The 23,628-nt window shown below is 39.5% G+C and overlaps 2 protein-coding genes across 3 annotated transcripts in view; one reads left to right on the forward strand and one right to left on the reverse strand.

Moving 5' to 3' along the window:
* The window catches only part of VPS50 (VPS50 subunit of EARP/GARPII complex), a 90,204-nt gene extending 89,641 nt beyond the window's left edge, over nucleotides 1-563 (reverse strand). For both annotated transcript variants that reach the window (XM_068404644.1, XM_068404645.1), the window contains exon 1: nucleotides 419-563. In XM_068404644.1, coding sequence (XP_068260745.1) covers nucleotides 419-451 — 33 coding nt within the window. In that variant the 5' untranslated portion in view covers nucleotides 452-563. The remainder of the gene's footprint in view (nucleotides 1-418) is intronic.
* Nucleotides 564-3,609: 3,046 nt separating this feature from the next.
* Nucleotides 3,610-22,721, forward strand: HEPACAM2 (HEPACAM family member 2). Its single transcript, XM_068405391.1, has 9 exons — nucleotides 3,610-3,679; nucleotides 7,254-7,604; nucleotides 8,997-9,281; nucleotides 15,360-15,656; nucleotides 18,913-19,038; nucleotides 19,125-19,149; nucleotides 19,273-19,310; nucleotides 20,624-20,697; nucleotides 22,605-22,721. Exons 1-9 carry the CDS (start codon nucleotides 3,610-3,612, stop codon nucleotides 22,719-22,721), a joined length of 1,383 nt encoding a protein of 460 aa, XP_068261492.1.
* The last annotated feature ends 907 nt before the right edge of the window (nucleotides 22,722-23,628 follow it).

Raw genomic sequence — 23,628 nt, forward strand, 5'->3', positions numbered from 1 at the left:
TTTGCTGTCAGACGAAGCCATGTCACAGTACCAGGGCCCAGCGCTCCGAAATTATACGTGAAAAAAGGAAACTGACACAGACCGGTCGTGTCACCTTTAACGCCAATTTGTCTGTCATCGCACAAGCTACGTGCTGGCACCTGTGCACGCTTCCAGGTCTTCATTTAAAGAGGAGAACAAAAAAAAAAAAAGCTGGATGCATGTGTACCAGGAGCAAAGACACACCGAGACTTCCCTCTCCCCACAAGCAGGGCTGAGGGCGACGCAGACCCATCAGGGTGCCCGGGCACGGCCACACACGACTGCCCCGGCCCCCCAGCACCTCCCTCGCCACAGGGTCCAGGCACGGCGCCCCCGGGGAGAGCCCGGGACCCCCCCGCGGCGGGACCCCGCGGCCCTCCCGACCCGAGCCGCTCACCTGGCGGGTCATCAGCGACTTGATCTTCTGCATGATGGTACGGGTACCGCCACCGCCCCGAAAGCGCTCAGCAGCCCCGCACGGCCGCGGGCTCCGGCCCCGGCAGGCACGGCGAAGCCATGTTGGGCGCCACCTGACAGCGCCCACCCGCTGCTCCCTGGGAGCGGTAGTCCTCGGGCGGCGGCGCCCAACTACAACCCCCGTAAGCACGGCCGGGAGGGCGGGCACGGGAGAAGGGAGCGGGTTGGGGCGGCCCCTTCCGCCGGGGCGCGCCTGGCTGGCGCCGACAGCCCTGACGCGGTTGCGCTCTGCGAGGCGCGGGAGTGGCCGGCCGGGGGCGCCGTGAGGCGGGGCGAGGCGGGGTGGGGGGAGCCCGCGGCCGTGCCGGGAGATGGGGAGGCAGCCGCTGCGGGGGCTGCGGGAGGTGCCTCCGCCCGGAGCGGAACTGGGCCGCGGAGGAGGAAGGCTCCGGTCGGCGACGGCGGCGCGGGGGCGGCTCTGGCACCCGGCCGGCACCGCTCCGGAGCAGGAGGAGGAGCTCGCAGCGTGGCAGGCGGCTGGTCGAAAGCTCTGCTAAGCCCGTGTCACCACAGCCCTGCGCTGCCTTGGCCTCTTCTTGCCTTTGTAACCGCGATCGCCTCGGCTGGCAGCGGTGGCCCAGCAGGCCGAGGGCTTCTCTGGGGTTCGGGGGATGTTTAGAGAGGGTTTGAACATTGAGGTGCGCTTGTGTAGGCTTTGAAAGCGATTATCTGAGAAGACAAAATGAGGCACTGTCTAAAGAGACAGACTGGCTAGAAAATACGCTTGGATAATGACCATTTTCTGTTTGCTTCGCGTTATTTTGGGCATTACACACAAGGGCGTCAGGCCTGTTCACGGATGATGCAGCTTTACATTCACCGAAACAGGCTTGTGTGTCTGTACTTCAGTTGTATAGATCTCAACTACAAAAGACAGCTGATAACTTTTAAAATCTATTTTATATTAATACAAAAAAAAAAGGAAGAATTTATCCTATTATCTTTGCTTAACTGGAGGTGATATTCAATAATAAGGCTACCAACACATCCACCATAGCATCGTAGTACCCGCAGAAAAGGTTGTCTCTCCTTTTGGAATGACTGGAGTCTGCACATGGATCAGCCCAGCATGCGTTTCCTAATCCCGTTACTATTTAGCCCCTCAGCGAGCCAATAACTTGTTGCAGGGTATGACAGGTAAAAGCGGGCGTCCTGTTCACTGAACCGACAGTGACAAAGGGAAGGTGGGGACCGGTGGTCCCCTCCCTGCATTCTTTAGCAAGAATTCATTGCTTTTGGCTACCATTGGGAATGTAATCCGTAGTTATTTCCGTGGAAAACCTCTAACAAGTTTAGCACATAACAAAGTTACTTGTTAGTAATAACTAAAATTTTCAGAAATACTGAAAGTATTCAGAATGTTACTGCTGCAAATAAGGTTGGTTTAATGTAGTTGCTTTTATTAAAAAGAAATTAGTGAGGTTGGATTAAATCTTCATGTCATTTAACAACCAGAACAAGCTAGAATTCTGTAGAAAAAATAATGTACTTTTTTAGCATCCACTTTATTTGTATAATTTATTCAGAGTAAAAAATTCCAGCGTATTACTGACATCAAATGCTGAAATTAAGGGGACACACTTGAAAAATATAATTTTGCCAATCTGTTTTTTTTTTTTAATTTTCTTTGCCTGCACAGGGCATTTAGAACACCAACACAGACTTTATCCCAATGTGGAAGCTCCCATCATTTCAGTTAGAAATTAATTGGAACCTGTGACCAATATTTTATTACATGTTGAAACCAAATAGATAATAATTTCTAACTCAGGTTTTATAAAAGGTTGCTATTTGATACATTTAGCCTACAGTTAAGTGGGTTAAGCATGTTATAAACAACAGCATTCAGGAGAGGCAGGACAGTGGACCTGGGAAGCCTTTGGGAATAAGCAAAATACCTTCTTCATCTGCTGGCTAATGTCAGGTCATGGCATTATTTCTGGTGGGACCACTGTACTTACATTTTTGTTAACCTGAAATAACCCTCATGTTTCTTACATTTGATTATACAGAGCTGCTAAGAATTCTGGAAGGATCTGGGTATTTTCAGCTCTCTTTACCTTAAGTAAAAATTGAGTGTTCAGCCCTTGTGGCGGGGACTTAGCACCTTGCAGGACCCTTGCAGTGAGGGGAAGGCAATTCCTTGCTACCAGTCCCTCCTGCACAAGGCAGGATACAGTCTAGCCTAATATTTGTTAATCCATAACAGTCTGCCGAAGTGCTGTGCAGCAAAAACTTAGTGTGTTTTTCCATGGTAAACCACCCCTGTCGATGCAAATATTTGCTGTTGCAAACTGTTACTGCACATGCGACTGTGGGAGGTTGCCTGGTTTGCTGCTGATTGGATTTGTACAGTGAGTGACAGCCTTGGACAAAATCCAGATCATACATTAATATTAATTAAACCGATGTACATTAATGCAGAATAAACAGTAATCAGCAGCTAACTCAACAACCGTGGTAAGCTGTCCACTCTAGCCACAGGATTCTTTGTTAGAAGATGCCTGATAGATGCTTCACATTATGTGTTGTTTAAAGAAAGGGAACAAAATCGTCACCAAGTTACGCTCATGTTAAGGAAAAAAATACAGAAAAGTTACAGCTAGAAAGTACTAGAAAAAAAATTAAGCAAAGCTCTTTAATAGCTGTTCATTATTTTTTATAACAGAAAAGGAGAGGCTGTCAAAGGAAAAGATCTGAAAATACCTTCTGAATACTATTTTGAAATAAGCAGAGCCATCTGCTTATTTTTTATGGAACTGTAACTAAAGAATGTTAATACCTATATAACCTGTACATTGGGTGCGTTCACTTATTTTTATTAATTCAACGTACTTTGTATTCTACGCCTGATTTATTACATACTGTGTCATATTTGCTGTGACTGACGGGGAAGGGTTACCATAAAGTCAGAGGCAATGAAGATGGGTGCTCATCTAACAGGTGCTCCACTCCCTTTGTTCTTTGTATACACATATTCAAATCACATAAGGCAGGGGACAGGATAGGGCCTGTTAACTCATTGCTGATTTCCCTAGCAAATAAACCAGCAGCTGCAGGTCCAAGCCCTGGCTTAGCGCTGAGAAGGTGGTGGGGTTTGTGTGGGACAGGATGCTTTCATGGAGCCCTTTAGCCAACTTCTTTTGGGACTTACAGTGCAAAATATATTTTCTGCTTGTAGGTAAGAAACAGTATGAATTGTATTTGATTGTCTCTGTGGAAAAGTGCATTGGTTTTATGCTCCTAAATTTAAAGATATTTCTGTTATATTGTCAGATGATTTTATTTCAAGAAAGTAGCCTAAAAGCTTTTAATGGGATGATAGTGTCACCTTGTTTTATGTGTGGAGCTATAAATTTTTAGCAACTGACAAAAATTAGTGCTATATATAATCTATACATAAAACATGGGCATTTATTACATATACATTGTCACATGTTATTAATATATACATTATGCATTCTTTTTAACAAGTAAGGCTGGTCAAATTCTGAACCAAAGTTTATACAGAAGCTGTTACACATCTCTTTAAAAATGCATTATGCTGAGACACTGCTGATGCAGTTCATTATGATGCCTTACAGTTAACAGGCAAAATTTATATGTAATATTTAAATGTACTTGGTATTAAAAATAAATTAAGCTTTCAATCAACTGAAGAATATCTTTTCATTAACAGTACATCTGGTATCTGTGTGCAGTTTTCATAAGTTTATTATCTATGCACTTGATAAAAATAGATGTTCTGTGCACTTTGACAGGAATATCCTGTGTTAAAACATTAGATAAACTTATATATCTACAAACTCTTGTCGTTCACTTTTTCTATATTTAATTGTTTCAGTAAATATCAACAGAGGGAATATATAATGTTACAAATGTAGTGCATCCTCTACTCATTCATGTATAAGGACAATTTTTCTTTTATCTTCTTCATGAATTTCATATACAGTCACCTAGTTTCCTCGATTTTGAGTTAAATACTTTGTCAAAGAGTTTTGGCTTCATAACAATTGCAGTTTTATGTGAAGATTATTGGATTTCTTCTTTAAAAATGAAAAACCTAGTTGATAAAAAACACAGTGAATATGCACTTTATCTACATTATAACTTTATTGGACATTTTTTATTACAATCCTACAAGAGATATTGGTATGCAAGCAGAATGCTTTAGAGTACACATTTGTTCACCAGGAACTCTCATCGTATACCTTTACTCAGATATACACATTTCCTAGTATGGGAAATGTGCATCTTGTACTTTATATCATGACAAGAATCAGGTGCATTGGGGGCATGACACAAAGCCCACCATAGACATTGACCTCAGAAGCTAAAATTAGGTCCAATAACAAAGCTCAGTGGAACTGGTTCTTGGACAAAAATCCCAGACTGGGGAGGAGTATGCCCTAGTCTCTCCTGATATATAAATGGGAGTATAGGAATTGCAGATTCCCTGGTCCATTATATTTGGGTTTTTTTAATAAATGAACATATTTGCAAAAAGTGTAAAAACTGTTATCACTGATCTAGTGACATTTTACACCAAGTTTGGGGGTTTTGGAGAGCTGAAGAGCTAAATGAACACTCTAGTGAAAAGCAGTTGAGAATCCAAACTCACTTTGACAAGGAGATGTACATTTTAAATCCAGAGAACGACAAAACCTCGCTAAGCAGGTTTCAGTTTATGCCGTAAACTCAAAAGTTATGTCATAGTTTTTTATTTAAACTAAAGCTGCAGCCCTTGTTTTATGTCAACAACGATGCTGTTGTGCTTGCTAATACTGGTGATGATAGGAAAGTGAGATGGAAGCAAAGCACAGATCACTGAGCTCCAAATAGAGGTCGTTTTGGTACAACCCTTACGGTCATTATACAAAAACTAGTTTTCTGAATTCCATTGTCTTAGCAAAATGTAGATTGTATTTAGAAAGCTGTAGAGGTAAGCTTAAATTATATGGAATTTGTGCCCATTGAGAATGAAGTAAGAGTTTGGCACATTGGCTTGATTTCACTACTAACTAATTCCAGGATTAGTCATAACAGTCTTCAGTTTTAATTAAAAATCAAAATTAGTCCAATAGAATAGAATTGTTTAGGTTGGAAAAGACCCTTAAGATCATCGAGCCCAACCATAAACCTAACACTTCCAAGTCCACCACTAAACCATGTCCCTAAGCGCCACATCTAGGGATGGTGACTCGTCCTCTTTCCTGGGCAGTTTGTTCCAGTGCTTGATAACCCTTTCAGTGAAGAATAACCCTTTCAATGAAGAATATTCCAGACGGCAAAAGATTTGATCTCTGTGAAAGCCAGAAATCTCCCAGCATTGTTCCTGTAAAACCCTTGCCTTTGACAGAGCACCATTATCTAATAACATGTCCTCTGAGGCTCAGCCTGCCTTGCCTCTGGCCCTGCTGGCCACAGACGAGCTCCCGTGTGCTGATGGCTCTCCACGAAATCACCCCAGCAGACCCAGAAAGAGCAGCAAAAACTGCCATCGCCCAAAGCTACTCCTGAACGGGCTCTAGGGGAAAACAGGGTTTCAGCCCTCACCACCTCTGGTCTTTGCTAAAAGAATTTCCTTAACTGCAGATGAAAAGGTCTTTCTAAGCCGTTAAATAGAGCTGCTTTTCCCCATGAATGAAAAGGAGCAAAGTTAATTTACAGTTTCTATTCACACATTTTTTAACTGAAAAGAAACTAAGTTTTCCAGCCACTTTATCTTACTGTATTATGGTGGTACCTTCTACACTGGTGATCCCAGTGCTCACTAGACCTGCTTGTTTTTTGCTCATTTTCTGCACAAACAGATCTGTGAGAAATACTATTTGTTATACATATTTTATGATAACACTGCAGCTGTTACTGGCTTTTGTATTACAGCACAATCGCTTATTGACAGCTAAACTCAAAAATTAAGCAATGTCATGCCTAAAGAATGAGGAAGGATATGGACAGAACTTTTAATTGATCATTTACAGATCTCCCAGTGTTTGAGAGATGGTTTTGCCTTCATTCAAGGGTATTTGAAAATTGAAATGTATTTGATGGATTATGTGAAATATATTTCCAACATTAAATATTTTGTGAAGGATTTTACTGAGGAATTACGCTCTTTTTTTTCAAATGGACAACAGCACTTTAAATCTGACTTGTATTGTAAGGTTCGCAGGGAGGGAATTTTCCTCTGAGAAATGTTACAACAAAACTAATTTCCCATTAACCAGAGACTAGCAAATTCCTAAGAGTTGTGCAGCATTAGAAAACAGTGCAAGAACACGAGGCCACAAATATTATTTATAGTGTTAAGGGAGGAGGCTTCATTTTGGTGGGCTTCAGCTGTTTCAGGTTTTTGATCTAGAAAAAATTAGGCATGTAAACATCTCTCTCCTGAGCATCTAGAAAGTGGAAACATTTTAAAGGGAAAATATTTTAAACATTAAGGTAAATGCAGCTTTTCTCATTTTTGCCAAACTTTCAACAATAAGAGATTCTCTGCACAGAAATCACAAATATCGTTTCTTTGGCTTTTCATATATTTTAAAGCTGGAGCTCTGTAGCTTGATCCAACGTCACTGAGGTCAGTGAGAGTTTGTCCCTTTCTTACTTGAAATTTAGGTCATAACCATACAAAAAAGTGTAAGCTTTACCTCTGAGAGTTTATTTCTGTGAGAAATTCTCATTTGAGTTTTCCAGTGTTTCCATTTGTGGGTTGGATTTGTTTATTTGTTTGTTCTTTCATTTTTATGTAGGTATTTGTTCTGCCTTAAAGTTGACAGTACCATCTCATACCATCCATGGTATTGAGGGGCAACCACTCCATCTTACTGTTGACTACAATTTCAGTGCTACAGCTTCTGAAATCCAGATAATTTGGCTTTTTGAGAGGCCTCAAAGTAATCCAAAATACTTGCTTGGCTCTGTAAACGAAATAGTAGTTCCAGACTTGGAATATCAGCACAAGTTTACCCTCGTACCACCGAATGCATCTTTGATGATCAATCCATTGCATATCAGCGATGAGGGCAATTATATTGTAAAAGTCAATGTCTGTGGAAATGGGACAACAGCTGCCAGTCAAAAGATTCAAGTAGCTGTTGATGGTAAGTTAGTAAAATATAGTATCTTCATTTTGAAAATAAAATTGCAATAGTTTTGAAGTACTGGTTCTTATGTGTCCAGTTACAATAGTGTGTAATTTAATCCAACCATACATGAATAAATACTAACAATTATGTTATGTTGTTTTCTACTGCTGCTGGAGGGAGTCCTACAATATGTCATCTTGAAACAAAATTAATATATTGACTAATGTTTCTGGATCGTAAGTAGAAAATTGAAGGAGTATAGAAACAAACAATTAATACTAAGTTATACAAACTTTTAAGAAATAATGTTTCATAAGGCTCTGCTGTGCTATCAATCATGAGAATGCATTAACTTTCAAATACTCTTTTTCCCTGAACAACTCTTCTGCGAAGAAATCTGCAACCATTTCCCAACTCAGGATTATGCTACCTGCAAGCTAGAGGACTGTAGTAGCAAGGTGCCTCTAAAAAAGGAAAGACCACAGTGGGATTTGAGGGGGCATAATTTGACCCCACCTGTAAAATCTTATTCCAGTGATTTATTCCACCATCCTAATTTTTTTTTATTGAAAGATTTGTTTGTTGTTCACATTCCCTATGCTGTATAGCCAGTCAGACAGAGAAGAGCTGATGGCCCCTTCATTCTGTCTTTTATTAGATGAGCTCTGTACTTGGGCTTACCATGTCTTTTACCTTTTGTCACTATCAAAGAAGAATCATTGACTTTTGCCGGTGACCTTCTGTCTGTTAAAGAGACCCAGATCTGAATTCCTAAAATAATAAAGTTCCCTCTTTGTTCCTTACTTCTTGTAGTGGGGATTGAAAAAAAAGGGCAATAGAAAATAATGATCTAAAAGAATGACAAGAGGCTACTGTACTTTATGGATTATATGAAGGGAGCCCTGTAACTGCTGGGCTTGGAACAATGAAATGAATGATGTAGTAGCATGATAAGGTTGTAGCTGCCATTTAACTCCCATACCCGTCCCAGTTTGCAGTCATCCTCACAACCTGACTGACAGCATATTTGAGCGGTGCCCAGTGTCAGCAAAGCTGCAGGCAGCCATACTGGCGCTGTGGGCAATGTCGTGCTTTGCGCTCTTCCTTTCCGTGGGATTGCTTGTGAGGCAGGAACTGGAGGCCATGGTATACCTGACTGCAGCCTTTGTCCTGTTACCAGTAATATAAACAGTCTGGTTTTATTTAAGTACTAGAACAATTCTTACAGTCACCACCTGAGAATATGGACTTCTCTTTTCAATCTTTAACCACATTTAATAAACAAAATTTGAAATCCGAGTACTTTCCAGAGAGGATGATGACTGCTATTTGTATCCTCTTGACAGTGAAGACTGTAATATAGTGGCTCATCACTTTTATAACTCTTCATATCTCTTTATTTTACAGTTCCTGTCACAAAGCCAATTGTACATACTGAACCATCTTCAGGGGTAGTGGAGTATGTAGGGAATATTACATTAAAATGTACTGTGGAAAAAGGTACAAGGGTAGTTTACCAGTGGATGAAAAATGGGAAGCCTCTCCATGACAGCCCTAATTACACCTTTTCATCAAACAATGCAACACTTCTAATTGTTCCTGTTGTAAAAGAAGACATTGGGAATTACAGCTGTTTGGTATCTAACCCTGTCAGTGCAATGGAAAGTGAGGTAATTGCACCAACCATATATTGTGAGTATATGAAATATTCATAATTAACTTTGTATAAATGATCTAGCTGGAAAGAGTGCCTCTAATTATGGAAAGAGATAGAAAACAGTTGAGTCAACATTGTATGTGAGCTTGTATTCAAAATGAGCTTGTTTGTAACAGTTCTAACTTACAATATAACAAAATGTTACTCAGTGTTATGTAGTTGTGAAGATGAGTCTGAACTGCAGAATTCAAATAGGAACTTCAAGGATTCCACAGTACAGACATCTTCAGATCTGGAGGAGATGTGAGTCAAAAGAAAAAAATAATCAGATGGGTATACATGAAAATACTAAAAATGGAGACGGCAAACAGTATCAAAAAGCTAAGTACAGGAAGTTCTAGGCTGAAGGACTGGTATTAGTGGTTTTCCTCAATATCATTTCGAGCCTAGTCCTGTTTAATACTTCCATTAATGACATCAGCATAAAGACTGGGAGTATCTCAGTAAAGTTCACCTGTGACATTAAACGGGGAGGACTGAATGACTTTGACAAAGTAATAGAACTGCTATGAAATTTGCTAGTAAAAAATAAATGGGCATGGACTTTTAGAGAATAAAAAACATGAACTTCTGCTGATAAGATGGAGATTGATTGGGGAATAACTGAGGCAGCGAGCCTGGGTGATTGAGCTATCACAAGATGTCTGTGAACTGGCAGTGTGATTTAGGCATGAGAAAGACACATGTAATTCCAGGATGTGTTAGCAAACTATTTCCAGCAAGGAAATAAGAGGAATACGAATGGCACATAGAAGATGAGACCACATGTAGAATACTGTGTGCAGTTCGTGCACATCCCAGAGCACTGATCTCGAACTGGAAAGAAACAGAACAGAAAGGAATGGAGAAGAGACCCAGAGAACTCAGTCTGGCTTAGCAAGATCAGAGCTGAAAGGAGTGTTTACTTTCCACATCAAGTGGGAAATGTGAGGGAGCAAGAAGAGTTGCATAAAGACCAGTGCTGGCAGAAGAATAAACCATAAGCTAGCCATATATTCTGACTAGAAATGAAATCACCTGAGAAACTAACTGTGAACATAGATTGAGTTCTTGAATGAAATGAGTTGGAGGAAACAAAAGATTGGCTTAATCATCATTCAACAATTATACTTTAAATCTTAGAAAGGGCACTCTCATTTTGTTCCTTATCCCTCCTGTAATGTCAGCTCCCAGCACCTCCAAGATTTGCAAGCAGCACATGCTGTGTCTGTGACCTTGCAGGCTCTGATCCTCATGTTCTCGGGGGTCAAAGTGTCCTTCTCAGAGGAGAGCTGAAATCAGACAGGTCAGGACCTACCTTGCCACCAGCCCTGTTCAGATGTAACCAGTTTACCCAATGGCACAGTGTGGATGGCACAGTGCAAGGACTGGAACTGGATTCCTGTCCAGCCAAGGGCTGGTGCTCGCTCTGGCTTTTGCTGGGCTCTGTAATGTGGCAGCTGGTGGATCGCTCATGCCCTAGACTTGTTACGATTGCACTACCAGAATATTCAGAACCTACACCTCTTACTATGTCATGTTTTTCTCCTTCTCCTTTCTTCTCTGATTATCCATTCTGCTACTTATTTATTTTTAATTATAACTTGGAAGAATCGAATGACGGGATGTCTTGCATCTAAAGTGTGTGCATCTACACTGCACTAGGAGAAGAGAAAAAGACTGCCTAAAGTCATGAAGACTAACAAGGATATTGTTAGATGAGAGCTGATCCCTTAGGTGCAGCTTATAAAATTGACAGCAATGCAGCCATGAAGATGAAGGAGCTACTGCAAAGAGTCCTTGACAGGGCAGATGCAAACTGAGTTTCCATTCACATTAGACAGATGAATTATGATAAAATGCTCTACAAGGAAATAACCAGCACTGATGGATTTTTAACTTACCATTACCATAATAAAAAGCAATCATCATATTCTTTCCTCAAGGTAGCACATTTTTAAATGCCTGCTTTTGTACAGTCACAATCTCAGCTCACTTAAGTGCTTTCAAGTGCTAAGAATGAGAGCTGCATGTGTATAAATGTTCTGCCTCTACTGCTTTTCTCACTTTAAGGAGCTATGAATGGACCTTGTACACCTCTCCCTTCGATACCTACACAAAACTTGGGGATGCTGTATCCAGCACAACCTGACAGCCTTCTTACAATGCAGTAAAATCAGGTCAGGCTAGAAACATACCTGCTACTGATGGTACCTTTCAGCCTGCTCTGTTCATTTGTGGCACAGCCCCTTTGGCATTCTTGTTTCTGACCAGTTGCATGCAGGATTGGCTCCAGAGCACTTACTGTACTGAGGGGTGTCTGGGACACTTGCACTGACAAGGTGTGTGCCCTTGAGTCTCAGTTCTGGTACTGCTTCTTTCCTTCTCCTTCACTCAACTACATGTATTTTCTAGAAAATTTGAAAAATTTTCCAAGTTCTAAACTGAAAACCTATTTTTGACCCATTGTTTCACAGAACTTTAAAATCTCAAAGATACTGCAGTGTCCACATTTCTGGAACCTTTTGCTGTTCAAGTGATTTTGATATACTAAAATATCTTGAGATTCAGTTTTTGTCCACAAGTGGAAATACTGTTATAAGTATTTGCATTTTCAGAATGTACTTTTTATTTCTTCAGAACTGAGGGTTTGCTTTGTTTGTAATTTAAAATCTGAAAAAAATATTGAGAGAAAACAATGTAATGCTGAAAGACTGCAGTACTTATGCTACTATCCATATCCAAATTAGTGATGGTAACTGGGGTCTTACTTCCTGAGCTATACAAAATCACATAATTAGGTCCAACCTCTGCCTGCAGAGGTAGTTTGCCTCCCAGCTCCCAGTTGTCAATAATAATCCAGAACAGGCCCCAGAATCTCTATGTGCCATATGTCATTGCTGCAGGGGAGTTACTGAGGGTGATAAAAAGAAAGGTCACTCACAGTAAATACCTGCCATCTGCTTGGAAACTGTAACAGTCTCATGGTTGTAGGAGCAATTGGAAATATTCCCACAGAGCAGTAAATTGTTACTCATAACAGGTGATTTATTATTTTACAAGTCATTTAGTTAACTGGCTTTACTGAGACAAGAGGCAGATTTCTGTTAAGAACGATACTGGAAAGGAGAAGTAGAGCTGAGGGATCCATGAAGGCTGTCATAGTGGGTTTTTACCAAGGATCAGAAGTGTTTTGTTTTGTTCTTCATTTCTCATTAATATTCTGCTTCTCCATTAGCTATGATGGTAATGCACCCCAGAACATGGCTATTGTAGTAGTGTGACCCAGAAATAAATTATTTCAAGACTGGAAGAAGCTGCTGTCATGGAGGATGCAGCGGAAACTGCTGTACTGTGGTGACAGAGTTGAATTTAACAGATTAAGTGGGACTTCCTTCCTTGGGACTTGCCAAAGCTAAATGTATTTAATCCTAGAAAGGAAATGGTTAATTACCTGCTTTTCAGAATCATCTTTGAAACTGTGCATATCCCTCAGCTACCAAGTGTTTAGGGATTGCGATGATGTATGCGGTGCCCAGAAGAGGCAAAAGACTGATCCAGACGAAGCAGAAGGGTTACCCGATACTTGTGTCGACTTCATCAAGGAATGCCGCTTCGCAGACCTTGCCAAGATTTGACTATTTTTAAGAAAACCTTCCTTTTTTTTTTCAAACATACTTCCCCAGCCAGTGTGCATCAGTGTTTTTACAATGGTTTCTTTCAATTTGCAGCTTTCATACAAAAGTATAGCTACGTTTTTAGTGTTGTCTATTTCTGCTGCAGTGTTACGATACTGATAAAAAAGCAAAACTTAGTTCTGATTCTTTTGCAGACTGTGGCAAATCTCCCACTACAGTGAGGGGGCACAGAAACCAGTCAGCTATTCTGACCATTAATCTGCGTTTACATATATCAAAGGTTATATTAACAGTGAAAATAAAAGCTAATTCTTCTAAGAAAGAAGAATTGGATAAGAGGAACCACTGAATTTCTCTGAAAAGTAAAGAAGCGTGTTCTTGCCTATAAATGGTGCATGAGGGGGTTTACTTTCATTTATGAAAAAAAAAGTTCAGTACATTCCGCTCCTTTCTCATGTGGAAAAAAGGAAGTAAATTCCTATGATGGGTGAGCCCCTGTGAGAGGCTGGTGTTCTGGGAGGGCTCCCCGTCCACAGAAAGGTCCAGACCGAGCGAGGTCAGCCAAGCCAAAGTAGTGGTGATAGGTCTGCAGTTCCCAGAAATGTTCATTACAGGGTCAGCTGGCTCTTGGATACAGTAAAACAAATGACTTGGGAACTACAGAGCCTGTGAAGAAGCAGCCCAGCATCTAGAGTTTAAAAAATGCCTTGATTCTTCAGAGTGGCCCCTGCCATGTAGGTGCGAGTGGCGCTAATTCATGCTGAAGTGAATCTGTATTGCATTTCCCAAGTAAACATAACACATGATGTTGGGCCTTCCTTAAAATGAGACTGCAAAATCTTGCTGCTAAGAAATAAGCAGAGAAAATAAAAAATTGACAAGTTCACATTGTGAAATATGGACATTTGGTTAAAAGTGGACTAAACTGAGGTCATGGTGTGATAGTCTACATTCTCTTTTCTAAGCCTTCACAAATAAAGAAAAAAACCCAGAGGCACACAAAAAATGGCCTGTTTTGGGCTGCATGCTGTTTGCCCATGTGTTCTTGAAGAATAACTCAGTCTCATAAAAAAAGACAGACAATAAATAGACATGTGTATGTTAGAGGAAGGTCTAAAGTCAGCCTGAATTTTCCGATGAGAAACAGAGTCTGAAATGTGCCGGTGTGCCACTTCATGTAGCAGGGAATTTCACCCTCAAACCCAGCTACATTATCTTGATGCTTCCATAGAACCATAGGAAGGTGGAAATATTACTTGATTGCACTGTCTACAATGGGTGTAATATTGACTTCTCTGTCTTTTTGCTATGCCATTCTGTGAGAGGCACTTGGCAGCAGCTTTACTGAACTTCAGGGATCCTACCAAGAAGATGTCACCTGCTTATTCTGCGTATTTATTTTCTTCTTTTGGCTTCTGTCAGTACTGAGTCTGTGCATTTTTGATTACGAATGTAAGCCCTTAGGGAATTAGCAACGTTAAAATGATTAGTTCTTTTGACTGGAAAATGTAATTTAGTAAGGCACATTTTGATTATTATATTCTCTACATTAATTTCTATACTTAGATCCCTGCAAAAACAGATTTTAACAAGTAAAGATAGAAAAACCCCATGATCTGAAATGATCTATTAAAAAAAACATGGGAAATATTCTTATCATATTTAAATATATTGTTTCCCTTCCCATTTTCCTATTAAGATTACCCTAAAAATACTTAGCTGCTCAATTTTCTGAGTAACGAACACATGACTGTTGGACAATATATGCTGCTTCTAATTATATTCAGAAACACAGCTTTCTTTCAGCACAAGGGCTTACTCTTGAAAGAAACGTAACTGTTGAAATAGTAGAAGCCTCCTAAAGTGGGGGGAAGGTTAAAATTTATTTTAGCCGTCATTTATGGAAAACTGTTTCTGAAGTTATCTAAGGCACACCCCACTCTATATTATACCTGTAGGATAGTTCCCCAAGTAATTATTTTACCACAAAGTATTACAGTGAATGTTTATATATTTCAAAGCTAATTTGTTCACTTTCAAATGTGCAGAGAAATTACTTGTACCAATAAGTTTGGCATTTAAGTCAAAGAAAGGGTCAAATACACCCCTGAAGAAGACCTGCTCCTTTACTTCACAGCTTTTCCAACTGTTTTCAGTTTTCATTCTTTTTGTCATACTGAACCATGCATAGACCTGTGCTTTTTCCCTAAACAGTGATTAGATCAGTATTAAGTGAGTGTAGTCTCAGATAAACCTAGTACAGCTTAAGTTATTGAACTGAAAGCCTTTTAATTGAAATGATTGAATCCAGTGTCAGCCATTCTAAAGGCTGGTCTAACTTAAAAATTCTAAGTTCAGAGATATGCTTCTATTTAAAGTTTAATTATATACTTTGATTTTAATTTTTCCACTGTGTTTTCTTTTTTTTCAATGTAGATGGACCTTATGGACTTAGAGTTAAATCAGATAAAGGTCTGAACATAGGGGCAGTGTTTACAGTTGACATGGGGGAAGTTGTACTGTTCTACTGCTCAGCAGATTCAAATCCACCAAATACTTATTCGTGGATTCAAAGGGCTGACAATATCACTCACGTAATCAAATACGGACCCCATCTGGAAGTTGTATCTGATGAAGTGGCCCAGAAGACAATAGATTACATGTGCCGTGCTTTCAATAATGTGACTGGAAAACGAGATGAAACTCACTTCACAGTCGTCGTTACTTCTGTAGGTGAGAACATTAATTCATTGCTGTAACTGGAACGTCTGAGCAGAGTGTCAACCTCATAAAAAGGAAATAATTATTAGAGAGCAAATATATATCAGAAGTGAGGTCTTGCTAACAATGTGGTAAAGGGGATTTTGGCTATTCAGTGCGATGGGGGTTTTACTCACAGTGTGACACAGCTTGAGGCAAGATCCACTAAGATGCTGAAGTTTTGTGGGAGTTTGACACTAAAATATATTTGGCCATTTGGAACTTCATCCCTTGAGTAGAAAAACTTCCTCAGTAGGCAAACCTCATCATGACCAAGTAATGATGTGGCAGAATTATATGTCTCTTGTTCTGTTTCTTACTCTTTGCCTTTAAAAATTACAAAGATGAATGGAGAGAATGATGAGGAAACCTGCTGAATGCCAAGGTGGGCCTTTCCTCCCAAGCACAGATTTTGTCCAAGGCTTACAGTCCCACAGCTTTCAGGAGCTGTGAGCCCTGGGGCCACCAGGTGACCACTACGTGGGATAGTTTCAAGCATACATCACTGACTAAAATAACCAGGCATAGACTCACAGCAATGAAGGTCTTTAATATTTTTCCATTGTGGTTAGGTATTATAAGGACTTTAGTGTACGATAATAATGCAAGCTGTGATGATGAATTGTTTTATTACAATCTGTTTGTAAACATTCTTTCACTGTCATATTTATGAATCTATGGATTGACTGCTAGGTTCTGCTGAACACTCACCTTTGTTTCTCATACATTATAACCTCAGTTCCTGTATCAGATTGCATTAAACAGCAACAAAGCAGTTTTTCAGAACATCTCCAGAAGCATACAGCAAAGAACAAGATATTGAGGAAGTCTGATATCTCTTATTAATACAGATCGATACAAGTATTTTCAGATAAGGAATGTATGCTATTAATGTTCAACAAGACGGAATAGATGATTACCTTTTAGAAAATTTAACAAAGCAATTTCGCTTGTGCAGAACAAAGAGCTCAGCCATTTGCTAGTCAGGTAACCAAGGAGAGCAGATGTCTGTCATTCAGGCTGACTTACAAATTCGTCACAAATCCATTCAGTATCCTGGAAGGAAGATGGTTTCCAATTTTACAATGAGAATACTGCACTTTAAAACTAAGCATTGTGGTTAACGGCGAAAGAAAATGCAACCAGAGCTCTGCGTCAGTAGAAATAAACATGACATTTCTCCAGGAAGTTCATGTAAGCTATATATATGCGAATATTCATCTGTAAGTGCTAAGAAATTCAGCTGAGATTTCCTTTCAAAGGCAAAAAAGGGAAAACTCCACAGCTTCACGTTTAGTTGCACTTAAAAACATACATTTCCTAATTACAAATATTTTGCCTAAATAAAGCTTTTTAAAACATTTTATCCTGTGTATTCAAAAATTTAAAAATATCAGTTTCCCCCTCTATAGCCATTTTCTTCTTGATGAGTATTTATTCAGATAGCACTAAATCCAGATGTTGAACCTACACTTCGCAATGCAGCACGGATTGACTCTAGCGGTATGAATTCACACACAAGGCTAAACCTCAGAGATCCTGCTCAGGCTAAATTCTGGTTGCAACTGATTAAACATACTAAGCAAAGACTTTGAATATTATTCCATATCCCTTCTCCCTGTACCCATAATCCTACATACAGAGCATGGACTGTGCCTTTCAAATACTGGAAACCCCATTTTCAGCAACGAGAGGAACTCTGATGTTTCAGAAGACCTTACATAACTTTCCCACCTAAGGGACTGAAACTCACCTATAAGGCGCTATAAACAGCTACCTAATTAATGCTAAAAATAATCAAGAAAACAATTATATTAATAAGTTACAACTATATCAATAATTGCACTGTTACCAGTTTTAGCCAAGATTAGTTAGATTTTAAAATAAGAGGATGAGGATGTATCTCATTATGTACACAAGTCATAGCTCAGTTCTCAAGTTGAGTCAACTTGAGTGTTAAATGCACACAAAGAGCACATCTTTGTTTTCTGCGCTGGTCTGCCTGTGGAGACAAGATTTATTGAGTCTAAATTTGAAATTATTCATTTTAAAGAACATTTTTAAGGTCTCAGCTGATTCTCCAGCATTTGTTTTTTTTTCTTCTGAGGAAAGCAGTACATTGAAGGAGTATGAAAGAAACCTGGTGAAATTGCAGTGATTTGTTTTCTTATGTCTTTGGGATGCATCTGGTTTGAAATCCAGGTATTTAATCTTTGTGATAACCACTGCACACTCAGTCAGCACAATCCCAGTGAATTACATGGAGGTGTAAGTAGATATTAGCAATGCTAGCTCTCTGCACAGGATTTCATCAAAGTACTGCAAACACATCCAGCTAATACACATTTACACATAATACACATTTGAATGGCGTTAATAAAGCTGGCATTGACAAATACACAGCATTAATTTACCTGTGTGGATTATGACATGGCCTTTAATTACATGAATTCTGCACAATTCAGAACAAAAGGAGGAAATTAAGGGTGCACAAGCGACTATGTCTGGCATTTCCTAACTTTCACATTCCTGTCTTTGCAAATTCTGTGCAAACGTTTTCCACGTGCTTTTGTGTATGTAATTATATACATATTGTGTTTGTGTTGTATCAGTAAATCCTGCTGGAACACTGCTGGTAATGCATATCTCAGCAAATGACCTGAGCAAAGGAAAGAAATACTTTGGATATATTTAGACATGAATACAAACAAACATAATTTATTGGCTTCTGATGGGATTTAGTGAACAACCAGACTGTCAGTGATCCTAAAATCTTTAGAAAAAATACAATAGTTCAATTATTCCCTCCTACTCTACAGCTGCTACAGCTAGGAGGATTTCCCTCCCATCTAGCACAAACTCCTCACCTAATTGTCAACTCATTTCTTGGTAGTTCAGTGTCTCTATGCCTAAAATTAGAATATTCATCTACTTCTCGTGATGCTGTAATTCATGGATTACGTTTACTGACCTTCATTTAGCTCTAGGTACCAATCTGTCCTGGACTAATTTCTGATATGTGTGCCATTGCTTTTCCAGTTCAGGAGATTTGTGGGGAAAAAAAGATAATACCGATTCACAAGAACCCAGATTTTGTATCTATCTATTTTGTATCGCTGTGCAGGTTTACTAGCTTCAGATGAATTTCAAAAGATGCATTTTTCAGTGTCATTGTAGCACATTGTACAGAACAAGAGACTAAATACAGTACTCATCTTCTTTGTCACAGGTTTGGAAAAGCTGGCCCAGAAAGGAAAATCTTTGTCATCTCTTGCAGTAATAACAGGAATTTCATTATTTTTGATCCTAACTATGGTGTTTTTATTCATATGGAAAAGGTATCAACCACATAAAGGTATGCAAAAGTTAAGCATGCTCCAGCTCTTCTTTTGGATCATCAGAGCAAAAAGAATGATTTTTCTTTTTTTTTCTTTTTTTCAGTGATACAACAGAAGCTGCAGAACAGGTACAGAAATAAATCATTCTTAGGTCTTGCAGTGCTTTCCATCAAGAGAATTGCATTTTATCGTATTAATTTTCTTCACTTGGCTTATGACTTCAAACTGAAAAACGTGCTTATGTTTTCTAGGCCAGAGGCTGATTACAGAAAGGCACAGACTTTTTCAGGTAATGCTACTAAAAAAAATGTGAGCATAAGGTCAAAATCCATTCCTGAAAAAAATTAGCATGTCCACATACAAAAAGAAAGGAGGAAAGGAAGTGTGTTTTTAACTTGGGTTGCACACCTACCTCTATGTTAGCTTACTTAAGATAAAACCAAAATGACAACAGGTCAGCATGGGTTTAGCTCATGCCTGGAGTTCACAGCGATATGTACCCTGTTGGCTTGAATTCTAGCTGTTAATCCCAGTATTCTGGGATCAGAATCACCTGTATTCCGCTGTTCTCACCAATATGAAATAAATTAGTGTTACTATGGGATAGCAGTGAGAGGTGATACACCATGGGAGGATCACACTTATAAATGTTCATAGCACCAACTGATACCAAAATCGTGAGATAATATGACATTACAGTGTTATTTTAGCCTCTGCCACATTCTGTACTACCTTTCTCCATGTCATCAGGACCCAGTGTGTTTCTGTCACTGCCTCTTTTCCCTCCACTATCCTTCCCACATTGTCCTGGGCAGGAGAGGCTGGAGACCAGCTGTCCTTCGGAAGGGTGGCACTTTTATTCCCATCCCTTTCTACCAAAGCATGAGCAGGCCATAAGCTGCTACATGTGAGAGGATAGGGAAGTATATGAAGTTTAGGAAGAAAGTCACTGGAGCACAGAGGATCCTTCACCCCAGCAAGTGGTATTGAAGGAATCTCAGCACTGCCTTTAGTGCTGTAGCCTTTGCTATGGAGTGATGCCCAAGAGACAACCAAGAGTCTCAGATCTCCTGGACAGTGGGAGGGTAGAGAAAGAGACTCCCACCCTAACTACAAGTTGTATCTGAAGTCCTAGATACAATTTGTCATCGGGTTTAATAATGCAGCACCTATTAGTATCATGTTCTGTTATTTCATTCTCAGCAATTTAAAAGATTCAGGTGGTACTGCCTCACTACAGTGTCAATGTGCTGAGCTTATGGACTGGACCTCTTTTCTATGGGAAATGAAAGTAAATCGGTTCATTTAGCCTTCCAGCAAAGAGAGTCTCAAAGGCTCTACCAAAACCCTTAGTGAGGTTAGTAAGAGGCTCCTCACCTGGTCTGAGACGTTGGAGGTAGCCAAGCACTGTGCCCATGGGCTGTGCAGCTGCCCTGCCTCGCTCCAAGCCAGCGTAGGAGCTTGGCAGGGAAGTAGCTTAAAGGAGATCAAACAACCAATATTCAGCTGTTTTTAAAATTAAGCCAAATTACTTTGCCAGTCATTATTTTCCAAGTTCATATTACATCTTGATACCTTTTTTCATGTCTCTTCTAACTTTAGGACATGAAAGTGCCTTGGATGATTTTGGGATATATGAATTTGTTGCTATTCCTGATCTTGCCAGTGGTTCTAGGGTATGTGATTTTACATCATAAACTGATGGTTTCTTTTCTATTCTTAAGGTGTACTAAATATCTGTACTAGAATCCTTCTGTCAGTTTGCTTCTGTTGCTTTTTACAGATGTCTATATGACACCATATTCATGGCTATTGTTTACCCAGTACTTACTCTTTCTTTACTGCGTTACTAGTTAAGTACTTGTATCAACATGGCGCAGTAAGGAACTAACCAAGCTCTAAAGACAACAATCTCAGTTCAGCTACCCTATATTAAAAGAATGAGTAGTGTTGGGTAGATGGGTAGCACTGAACCACTTGTGTCACACAAGCAAAATAACTATTGTGATGCCATTTTCTCCCTTGACCCTAATATTGCTGCTGATGCAACATACAACCTCAGCAGTGCAGAAAAGCCTCAGGGTGTTATTTAAAGTTTTCAAACTAAATCTCAGCTATATTTCACAGGAATTATTTTGTTAGCTTCAGGTGTTGCGGGCGAGGAGTTAAGCACAGAAATTTTGCTAGCAGAAAAAATCCTACTACATATGCTAGTTTTCTGCATTGTGGCTTTGCTGACATTACTGTATAGCAGTTGGAGATCATTCTGATGTGATGTAAAAGGACAAAGAAAAAATGAGAAAGACGGCCACAAAATTTAGAGACAACAGACTGAAACTGGGAGGAAGTAGAAGCAGCACTTTCCCTTTGCTAGGGAAAATTTCTAACAGTACAGTCTTGTACCTTTGGAGAGCATCAATATGGTCAGGTAAGGGAGAGCTCTTAAAAGATGATCGCACAGGGTCACATCAATAGCCACACCTATTTTGTTATTATGATTAGTTCTCATAATACATGATGTATTAGCAAAAAAAGTCATAGATTAATAAACCCTTTTCTCTGCTGGGGTTAGATGATTGAAATAGATATTTCTAGGGCTAAAGTGCTATCATAAATGTTAGTGGAGAGGACAGACTTTAACAGCAGCACAGATAAAAGGCTTTTAGAAAACAGAGGAGCCAAACTGCGTCTGTGAAATCTTGTGACTGTAGGAGGCTTATTAAGAGATCAGGCCCTAAATCGTCACAGCTTTAGGCACACTACGATATCACTTAGGCTGATCATATCACAAAGTCATATTCTCTCAGAATCAGGGCCTTAGCAGGTCTGGAGGGGGAGAGAGGCGACAAGGACAACAGAATGGATGTACAAGCAATGGAATCTATTCTAATTTCCAGTAAAATTTCAAGAAACAGGAGAAACTCCACCGTTTGTGTTCAGTTACTCAGATTTATGGCATTGCAGATAAAGTCAGCATTTGATCCACCAATTCATTTTAGTTAGTTAGCAGAAAAAGGGATAAATAAGAAAGTGGAGATATTGAAGAACTGGAGCTTGGGTATAGGCAGAAAGACTGAGAATTCCTTACAGATCGGGAGTCTAGGTGTTGTGTTGACATAAGAGCAGATTTGTATACTTAACATTTTGAACAATTTCGGTATTACTTCATTTATGGAAATTCCTTGCAGTTCCCTCTCTTTGACATGCTGCTGTGAGTTTTACACTGAGCCCTTTCCCTGCATGTTTTCTCCTTTTTTACTATCTGTTCCCCTGCTTCACTCTTTATTAAATGTTCCTTCCTTGATTTGTTGTACGCCAATATAAAATTTTTGCTATATTAAATGAAAGAGCTGCATCCGAAAGATCCTAATTGAATTTAGAACTAGTGCTTGCCTTACTATAAATGTGATGAAAACTTACTCAAAATGAAATGTAAACTCATAAAGATGAACTGTTAAATCCACATGCAAACCAATGATAGGGAAAAGTTAAAAAAAAAAAGAGAAGTTACATTATCAGTTTAATTTCTGTTGAATCTTTTCCCATTTGTTCTTACAGTAGGAATACTCTTTGTTACTTCTAGGTTTCACATCAGTCTGTTTCTAGCTCTGACTTTGTCCCAGGCCAGGATATGCTTAGTATGGTTTATGAAGTTATTCAGCATATTCCCGTGCAGCCGCAACAAGACCATCAACAGTAAGTTAAAGCCTGTGTGCGCCCATATGGTAGCTCAAAGACAAATACTTTTGCATCTGGAACAATTTACATTTTGGTAGCTGGTGTTTGATTCCAGCAAGAGGGGTAAGGAAGGAAAACAGGTGCAAGCTACATCAGTTCCTCCACCATTTCTTACCCAATCCCTCACTTTTCCTCAAGACTCCAGTCTGCGATTTCATCATGCCAGTTTTGTCTAAGTGTGAAAAATAAAAGGTAAGATCTTAAAACAAAATTTCAAATGAAAATTCCCAAATGTTTTAAGAAGGTGGCTATAGTTTCACAGCACTGAGATCTCAGCCCTTCCCACTGAGCAGGTTAAATCTTCAATCATCAAAGCAATTTAATCAGCAGCATGGCTTCCAGAACTGCCAGCCATGTGCCAAGTAGAGTTAGGGGTTTTTTTTAGCAATGTTGAAACTGGTGAGCTGATCAATGACCTGTGGTTGTTTTCAGTGGTCACTGAAATATTAACAGACAATGCTTAGTTACCTGCGTAAGCAATGTCTTAGTTTGTATCTTAACGAATGATTTAGAGCAAAATAATTCTTGTTCGGCAGTACCATGGCTGGGAACTCCACAGAAACACTCTTACTGAGTTAAATACCAGAAAGACCACAGCACATTGTGCTTACGCAGTTAGTGTCTGTTAGTCCTGGTTTTGTTCAGATCACCTACTTCATAGCACTTCTTGGCATAAGAAGAGTGAATACACTGTAAAATTTCTGTAATTGCAATATAGCTGCCATAAATCTGTTGTGAACATCGACAGCCTTTGTTACAAATTAAGAACAGCACACATGACTTTATTTGGTAACAAGCCTATTTATATCACATTTTCCATGTTTTTATGATGTGTTCTGTTTCTTTTATGGCTGAAAAAGAACATATGC

The sequence above is a fragment of the Nyctibius grandis genome, chromosome 7 (genome assembly GCF_013368605.1).
Source record: "Nyctibius grandis isolate bNycGra1 chromosome 7, bNycGra1.pri, whole genome shotgun sequence".
NCBI lineage: Eukaryota > Metazoa > Chordata > Aves > Nyctibiiformes > Nyctibiidae > Nyctibius > Nyctibius grandis.

Coding starts and splice junctions, on each gene's coding strand:
- HEPACAM2 (XM_068405391.1), top strand. CDS start 3,610: ATGCTTTCATGGAGCCCTTTAGCCAACTTCTTTTGGGACTTACAGTGC. Junction 3,680..7,253: donor AATATATTTTCTGCTTGTAG/GTAAGAAACAGT, acceptor ATTTTTATGTAG/GTATTTGTTCTGCCTTAAAG. Junction 7,605..8,996: donor GATTCAAGTAGCTGTTGATG/GTAAGTTAGTAA, acceptor TTTATTTTACAG/TTCCTGTCACAAAGCCAATT.